The 9019-nt window shown below is 41.3% G+C and overlaps 1 protein-coding gene across 1 annotated transcript; it reads right to left on the bottom strand.

Moving 5' to 3' along the window:
* Window positions 1-3922: 3922 nt before the first annotated feature.
* Window positions 3923-8458, bottom strand: LOC147901491 (pentatricopeptide repeat-containing protein At1g03100, mitochondrial-like). The gene has a single exon (XM_087375274.1). It carries the CDS (start codon window positions 8138-8140, stop codon window positions 5936-5938), a length of 2205 nt encoding a protein of 734 aa, XP_087231400.1. The 5' UTR covers window positions 8141-8458; the 3' UTR covers window positions 3923-5935.
* Between the last annotated feature and the right edge of the window lie 561 nt (window positions 8459-9019).

Genomic DNA, 9019 nt, shown 5'->3' with positions numbered 1-9019 from the left:
CCATGACTAAGTTGACCCAAAACTAAGAAATTCGTAACATATCCATTTCTTCTTTTAAAAGATCATCACTTTGTGATATGCCATTCATTGCTACAAGCAATATTGCATGCAACTAATCAATGCGTCACTCTCTGTCACACTCTAAGGCTTTTAACCACTAGATGCAATCGAATTCCTACCAACATGCATCCAAGATATGTGAGCAACTCATCTAAAACCACTAATTGAGTCTCTTGCATACTGAATGAATGCGTCACTCTCTAATGCTTGCAACCACTAGATGCAATTGCATTCCTGCTAACAACTCATTTATAACCACTAATTGAGTCTCTTGCAATGAAAGGAGGGGGTGAGAGGAGAGGAGTGCACATAACAATAACTAATTATACACTTTTTTTTTGGTGAAATGTATATGTGTACACACACATACTCACACACACAAGTGGATAGTTTGCTTCCTTTAGTCCACGTATTCCTCTTGGAACTACACTATGAAGTACAATTTACCAAATGTCTCAACACGTTCTAATTATTTGATGATTTATAAGAACAAAAATGTTGCACATTGTGACTACCAAAATGATTCATTAAAAAACAAAGTATAATCGAAAGTGTGTACATAAAATCCCCTTGTGTATTGTATTCAAGATTCTGGCAAACGTGCTAATGTGAAGGCATTTGCAATTTGTTTTAGTGCAAAAGATCTAAGGAACTTTTTCCTTGATGAAAGAGCAGTGCATTGAATGTGCTTTGTTCCAGCATGATGAGAGAGCTTCTTTTTGCCAATTCTATGGTACTCATATTATCTAAATAAGTGTTAATAGGATCCCATGAAAGAATTTCGAACTTGAATTAAAGTCGTCAAGACCGAACCACATCATATGCAGCGTTGGTTGGTCCTCTCTTATATGTTCTATTTATAATAAAGCCACTCTTGGTTGTTTTTTACTTTGCCATGACTAGGTTGCAAAAACAAGGCTAAATGCATACCTAGGTGTGCATCTCCATGGAAGTTGAGATCTAAAAAACTATCATATATTCATAGCATAAAGATGTGCCTTTAAACAAGGAACTATGTTATATGTTGCCTCTTTTATGTAAAATGTAGGATCAAAATCCGATGGTTGAAAAACCATGCTGAGAAATGGTTATATATCCTAGCATTCCATGCACGTGGTGCCTACTTCACTCCATTCAAGGATTCAGGCAACCGACAAACTTAGTTTTCTTGGCTATTAACAACATAGTCTTGTCTAGCTAAGCCAAGTAGCTTTTTTCATCCAACTAAAGTATTTTTCACATCTATAGGATGAATTGGCCAATGACCCTATTTGACATTTCATGACCATTAAACTATTTATGAGTGGGCCAATGACCCTGTTTGACTTTTCATGACCATTAGACTCTTTATCCATAGCACATTGTTAATCTGAGACTTTGATTTCTTCTTTCAAACATTTACCTACTTCTTTAATGTCCATGACATTGGCTATAAATGCAAAGTTGTTTTTTTTATGTTCTTTATTTTTAAAAGAACGTCTTCGAACTTATGTTGGGAAACTTTATGAAAAGTGTTCTAGTATGCACTATTTATTGCATTTTTAATTACCCTTGCTTTGTGCAAGCAAAGTGGATACCTAGTTGTATTGTGACCTACTTGAGGATGTGACATTGGAGACAACCTTGCATCATTATGTGAGCTCAACACAAGAGAGGATACAATGGACATGAGGCCAATTTGAAAAACACTCTCCAAAAGATGTGGGTTACATTTCTATTGAGATGCATTTATAGGATTATTCCCACACTTTCTGGGATTACATGAGATATTTGCCACGTAAGATCCTTTCACACGGTAGCAATTCAAGGGCCTCACAATGACCACTTGAGGATATGTTTAGACTTTTTGGGTCAATCTTATAATTGCTATCTTTTGGTCTAGTAAGTGTTGCATGAAAAGGAGTTTATATAATCTAGAAAATCCGTGTGGCATTTTCTCCTAAGATGTTTCTTTCAGGATAGTTATAAGCATGCCTCACGTATTTTGAGAGCTCTTAATCTTTTGAAATTAAAAAGGCTACTTTGCAAGTAACAAGATTTAAGAGCAGGCAAAAGACTCAAGAGTAGGAAAAAGCTTTGTTAGCAATCTCCTCCATCACAACCTTGCAATAATAGTGAGTGAAATTGGAGCAACTATAAGTTTGCACATAGTGTTACTAGGAATTATTTTTGTACTTTCATACCAATGAAATCTTAGATGATGGATAGGAGAGTCTAATCATCATGACTTACCCAAGTGACTATTGCCCTAGTGCCCTATGACATCACATGACTTGCTTACAATTGAAGGTGCACAATCTAATGTAACCAACTCCAAAGTGGTTATTGCCCAAGTGCCCTAGGACATCAAATGACTTGCTTGCACTTGAAGGTGCAAAATCTAATGTAACCCACTCTAAAGATATTAGGAAATGATTTTTTATGTGTATGAAGAACTAGTTGATCTAAATATCCATTTGGGTTAGGGGAGGGGGGGGGGAGAAGAGAGTTGTGCATTTCTTGTAAAATACAAAAAAGTTGATAGTTTTGCTTGACATGCAAGATAACAACTAGAGAGGCATGGGAAAGTGTTATGCTTATCCCTAGTAATGGTACAACTAGATTACCACATCCATAATTGAGAAGTAAGACAATTTGATGAGTTTTGCTATCTTGTGGTCTAGTAAGTGTTGCATGAAAAGGAGGTCATATCATTTGGAAAATCCATATGGCATGCCAACAAAGTATTTTGTTTTCAAGGCCCCTCCGAAAACTGTCAAACATTGCAACAACCATATATATTTTGGATGAAGTATCATAATGTTTTATACTATTTCCATATCTTTCCATTTAACTTTTATCACTAACTTGCAATCATTCCTCTAGTGAGTGAATCCACAGTAGTTGAAAGTTTCTACGCATTTCCACGAGAAAACCCCTTAACACCAAATATTAGGGTTGATGTCATTTTACAACAATGGAAGGGTCTTAGATGATGTAAAAGGAGATTCCAATGACAAAAATTTATCCAAGTGGCTATTTCCCAAGTGCCCGAGTAGATGGCTCTATGATGGAAGATATAAAATTTGATGCAAAGCAACTCATAAACCAACTTACAATTGTCGATCCAAGTGTTACGCTTCAGTATTTACTTTTTGTAAAGATGGTTATGGATTTAGAGTAAGTTTGATTAACAATGATTTGTTGTATCGCTAGGATTTTTAGATGTCTCTTTTTGCCATCGTAAGGTGCACGACAATCCAATGACGGAAAAAGTTACCTTCTACCCTTTTGGCTGAACAGACTAGAGTCTCTTCAAACAAAAAGGATATTTGCACGAAGCGGATAGGCAGGAAATCGTACATCACTCCATCCTGTTCTTCTTGGGATTCCCCAAGTGAGCACTTTTCAAGTAAACAGTGCTACTTCTTTGTGCATTAGCTAGTAATTTGTGCATCAACTAGTTTTCGACTAGTTAGTTGTGGACTCTTAGCTAGTTATTTGTGCATAACCTAGTTAGTTGTGGGCTGCTTGTCAGTCATCAAGATCGAAACTAGTTGGCTACTTATTTGTGCATCAGCTAGTTCTGGTCCACTTAGTTTTGCACTAGCCAATCAGTCTGCACTACATAGTCGTTGTGCATTGCCTAATTAGTTGCACTAGTATATTATTGGCGGGCGCATGGCAGTTAAGAAATTACACAACTGAGGTTCACAAAACTGACCTACCTCGAATTTGCATCACGAACTCTAATTACAACTTGTTTGGCAAGTAACATAAAGGCAGGGTGTAGGAGTTGTGAGACCTCGAATGTCATAAGCTTGAGGGGATACCATACCAAAATATTGATGTTGCAGTGGTTAGAAGGGCAACGAATCTTCTGGTACTTCTGCTCCCTACATGGCTGCTTAAGTGCTAAGCACAGTCATGCCACTTATCCTGAAGAGGAATCACATGACATCCCTTCTGCTAAGATTGCAACTCACTGGTACCGGTCCGCCAGTGACAACCTTGGACCTGCTGCCATCTGAGAGAACCAAAATCACAGATGAGGCTAACTGTCCACTGACTTAATATTGCGACTCGGGCTGAACCTTGTTACAGAGGGCAGTTGCAACCCAATCACGTGTCATTTCTTTTATGTTCATGCTCTTTCTTTCAGATAAGCAAAGCATGTATCACCACTGCCAATACATCTATCGGACATGTCAGCAGCAGGCCTCACGCATATTACATTGGCATTGTAGCATGGTTCTAAGTATTAGTATGAGATTACAGGAATACTTTTTTGGCTGAAGTTGAGTGGTGAGTACAGCCCCACGAGCTGCAGGCACCAGTCAGGCAGAGACCAAGTACGCCAACAGACTTTAATAATAGCAGTTAACCGTTGTACTCGGCAAAGGGAGATCAACAGGAACAACAGGTGCTACAAAATATGATGCAGTAGATTCTCTTATGCCATGAGCTAGCTGCCTAGCAATGTAAAATTTGAGAGGCTGGGGAAGAACAGAAGAGCACAGCCCAAAGATATGAGGCATGCTTCCTTGCAGGTTATTAGAGGAACGCAACCACCAGAAGTCTCTCTTTTCTAAAGGTTAAATGGGAAGCAAAAAACATGTCCCTGGAGAAGTGCAATGCCTGCATGACTTCCTAGGTGCACATGCAACAACTCAGCCCGAGATCTTCAACACGTTCAGAAGCCTTAGCATACCCGCTTTGCCTTGGTCATAAACCGAGAGCACATTACTAATTGCAACTAGGAAGATGTCCCCTAAGGGTTTAATACAAAGACAAAAAATACTGCAGAAATGTGGTCACTAGGGCTGCCTACAATTGTCTTGGGCATCAAGCCCATGGTGCCTGGCTATGGGTGCATGGTAGAGGCAGAATGACTGAGATTGGTTGCTGAAGACTGGTCCTAAAACACTGCTGCTTAACTCTTGCCAAGAGCTGATGTAGAAAGAAGCGGGGGCTAACACTGCCATGGTGACCTCGCAGACTGAAGGACCAATTGCTGCTGCTGCGTGTCAGCCGTTAGTTGGTAGGCCCCACCTGCTGTCCCTGCTGCTAACTGCAGCACCAGGCTGCACACTGCCACACGGCCACTGGTCTGCTGCCCTACTGTTGCGCAAAGCTGGGCTGATGCCGCCTTCTGCGTTTTTATTGTTTGCCTGAGTGGAGCTTACCAGCTGCTCCTTTGCTGCTGTCCACAAGGTGCAGGTTGTGGGCCTGCTACTGCTGCCCATGGCTGCTGTTTCCCTATATAGTTGGCTGTCCTGTGGCAGCCTTACAGTAGTCCCACCATATGAAATTCAAGACAGCGCACCTGACACTGACAAAGTGTGCATGGTCAAGTTATTGGCCACCTGCACTCATGTGCTTTCGTGTGCATGCAACCCTCTCAGGTAGTAGCAGTCATTTCACAGTGTGCATGACTGGGAGAGCAAAAGGTTGGACAAAATATTCCAAGTTGGCATCTGGAGTTCGGTATTCCCCTGCACATGAAGGGATTTCCAATCTATCCGGCTAGCACCTTCCACCTTTGCCAATGTGGAACAAACGTTATCCTGCATTCACTCACCCTTTTGTATGGGCTAAAGTAAAAAATTGAGAAGTGTCTGCTTGAGAGTCAGGACGCTTATAGGTAAAAAGAATCCCTTTCTCAAGCAATGAAGTGAAAATATTGGAAACCCTTATACCAGACCCTTTATGCTGTTGAGAGGAGTAAATAACAAACACAGCACGCATTCTAAGCAGCGGGATCAGCAAGGTATAGCATGTGTGTTTATCAGATCTATTTGACCCCAACAAGGATATATGGGTGCGAATCTACAGGACAGCCTCCACTCCAAGTATAATGTGCTCTCCAGCTGCTCAGTTAGGTCTTCAAAGACTTTTAGTTTTCTCTCAGCACTATGGACTCTGGAGGCAAGCCAACCCAGACCTGAAATGCATCCACCTGCTTCCGTTGCTCCTGTGGCATATCAACTCTCCTTTGTGAACCATGGCTGCTAATGTACAGGTCTTTATGTAGATACAAGTACATATTCCTGAATTTCTGTTTATCAATCCAGAAGTTCCTCTCTTCCATATGATCAATCACATCTAGCGCATTTTTGAAGTAACGATATTTAATAAAAACTGTAAGAAAACCATTAAGCAATTCCTCATTCAGTTTCAAAGGTGTCCTGCCAGGCTTGCAAGAAAGCTTCTCCTTGATTTCAGCCCAAAGCAACAATATCTCATTTGTCTTGTCACCCTGAAGAATATACCCATTCAACAAGAAAACGTAAGTGGAAGCATCAGGATCAAATCCCCTCTGTTTCATTCTTTTGACAATGACTTTCGCATCAAACATTAGCTTAGCATTGCAGAAACTATGAACAGTCCTATTCCAATCATGGAACTCCATCTTTAAGGGAGCATCACGTGCTGCTACTTCTAACACTTTACGCATTACATTAGGCTTAGAGTTATTTTCAAGGACTGCCAAAAGTTTTCTCAAAGTTCGCTCTATTCCCAGAACGCCATGCCGTTTCATCCTTCTGAACACAAGGAATGCACAATCATAATCTTGAAGGAGATTATAAGCATCAATTAAGGAGTCATAACACTCAACATCAAGCAGATGCCCCACTTCTCTTGCATCTCGGAGCACACTCTCACCCTTCAGGGGTTGAGGTAGCTTGCAGTAAGCCTTCACCAACATACCATAGGCCGAACTATCAGCTGGTGTATTCTGTGCTGCTAGTTCCTGTAAAATGCTGTCGACATCGTCTCTTAGTCCGAGCTTCAGCACACCTTCAATAGCAAGGCTGCAAGGTATGTATTCAAAGCCTTCCTCATGGTACAGGCTTGCAATAAATTTTGCCGCATCAGCAACTCTTCCATTCTGTAAAAAGCTCCTCAACAGGATAGTACAGGTCTCACCAGGGGGCGCCCCCAAAAACCTCCTCCACTCGCTGAGCAATTCATCAATCTCTCGCATCTGACGGTGAGCTTTATCCCCAACTGGCTCTCTTTCCCCTTGAAGTGTGCTTGTGCCTTCTTTACTACATAAACCTTTCCCACCCCAACTTAGTACTATTTGTACAGCTGCTTCCATTTCCCCTAAGTTCACATAGGCCGACAACAAACTGTTCAGGGTGTTGCAGTCTGGAACCTGGTGTGCTTGCTTCATACGTGTTAGTATCTTCTTCATTTGTTTAGTGCCACCACGCTTTTCATATGACTTAATTAAGGAGCAGAAAGAGGCATTGTCAGGCGATACTCCAAAACAAGGCATCTGCCCGAGTATTTCCTCAGCTTTTACGGACTCTCCTAAAACTGCACATGCCCTCAAAGCTATATTGAAAGATTCCCTGTCAGGTCTCATTAATAACACCATATCATTTGTCTTCATAGCAGATGACCGCTTCTTCATTACGTATCGGCAAATCTCAAGAAAGACCCTCATTACGTACACTGCTCCTGCCGGTTTTTGTACCCAAAACTCCATTATGTTCTTCCATAACCTTGAGGGAGGATAATGCTGCTTATGCAGCATTAATCTGAGGGCATTTGCCGAAAGGTCAGACATTTCCGCCTTGGCAAATACCAAAGCGAGTTGACCAAGGAGATCGCCATCCAGAAAACCAACTTTATCTTCCTTGTTCAAGCGTGACAACAACTTGTGAGCACGAAAAAGACTTAAGGCGTCTCCACGAGAGAATAGGACAACCGCGTCCTGAACCAATGTCCTTTCAGGAAGGTCTGCCCCAATCTTCTTAAGCTTCTGTAAAGCTCGCCACGCTTTATCCGGATCTTTTTGTTCGAGTGCGGTTCTCAGTCTAAGCGTTAGGGTGCTTGCGTCGAGTGTATACAAAGGTTGCTGATCATGTAAACAATTTACTGCAAGAGAAGAAAATTGCCGAGGTAACGGCAGGAGATTGTGCAAGGCAGCTTGTTGAAAAGAAGGCGAGTTCCCGAAAACAATACAAAGGCGTTCAGATGGTAAAAGGGAAGCTGGAGAGGGACAGATTGAAGACGAACATGGAGAGATGGTGCTACGAAATTTAGAATTGAGCCCTGCAAACGAGTGAGCTTTGCATCTCCGAAACATCTTCCCCGTTGCGAGAACACCAAACTGCTCTACAAAGTGCTCACCGTAGTACAAACACAGCTGCAAATTTCGCAAGAACCCAGTGAAAACCTGCTGCAATGCGCGTGCGGAAGTTCCAAAGAATAGTGAGTTCCCATCCTGGAAGATAATGAAATGCCCATTCTCGTGTTCCCTCTAAACTACAATACAAAGGCAAATACAGAATGAGACTGAGTCATTCCAACTGTTAAACGATCCCAAATTGGAAGGAGGCCAGATTGCAAGGAGACCATTGCCAAGAAAATTGTAGGAAACCCACTTACTCATCCCTTGCCCACAAACCACAAAACCCTAGGATTGTTAAACAAGGATTGCTCATGATTGACTCACCTAAATACAAGCCAAGCTCGATTAGGACCAGATCCGTCACCTTACATGAGCAAGGTGTGGCAAAGGAGATGTGACAACCTCACCGTTAGATTATGACAAGTTATCCGTCACCTTACATGAACAAGGTGTGCTAGAGGAGTTAGATTATGACAAGTTATCCATCACCTTACATGAACAAGGTGTACCAAAGGAGATGTGACAACCTCACCGGTAGATTATGACAAGTTACAACCCTTAAAACCCCTCGGATGTGATCCTTCTATCATAGCATTCATTTAAGGCCCTTGCACAATTCCCATAATAAGAGAACCCAAAACAAGCTCTATGGCTTTGCCTTTGGCATGCCAAAAAGACAACAACAATCATTCTTGTTGTTGTAGACACCTTATTTCACAAGTCAAAGGTCAGCTCACATTAAAGTTTGATATGAATTATATATTATTCTATTGGCATAGAAATATATAGAGACTACACTCCATAGATGGCAAATATAGCATAAAGTTCTTTAAC

This window comes from Dipteris shenzhenensis, chromosome 5, assembly GCF_047967505.1.
Source record: "Dipteris shenzhenensis isolate YYH24624 ecotype China chromosome 5, Dip_SZ_1.0, whole genome shotgun sequence".
Taxonomy (NCBI): domain Eukaryota; kingdom Viridiplantae; phylum Streptophyta; class Polypodiopsida; order Gleicheniales; family Dipteridaceae; genus Dipteris; species Dipteris shenzhenensis.
The sequence above is the reverse complement of the archived record's forward strand: the minus strand, read 5'-3'. Positions and strand labels throughout refer to the sequence as shown.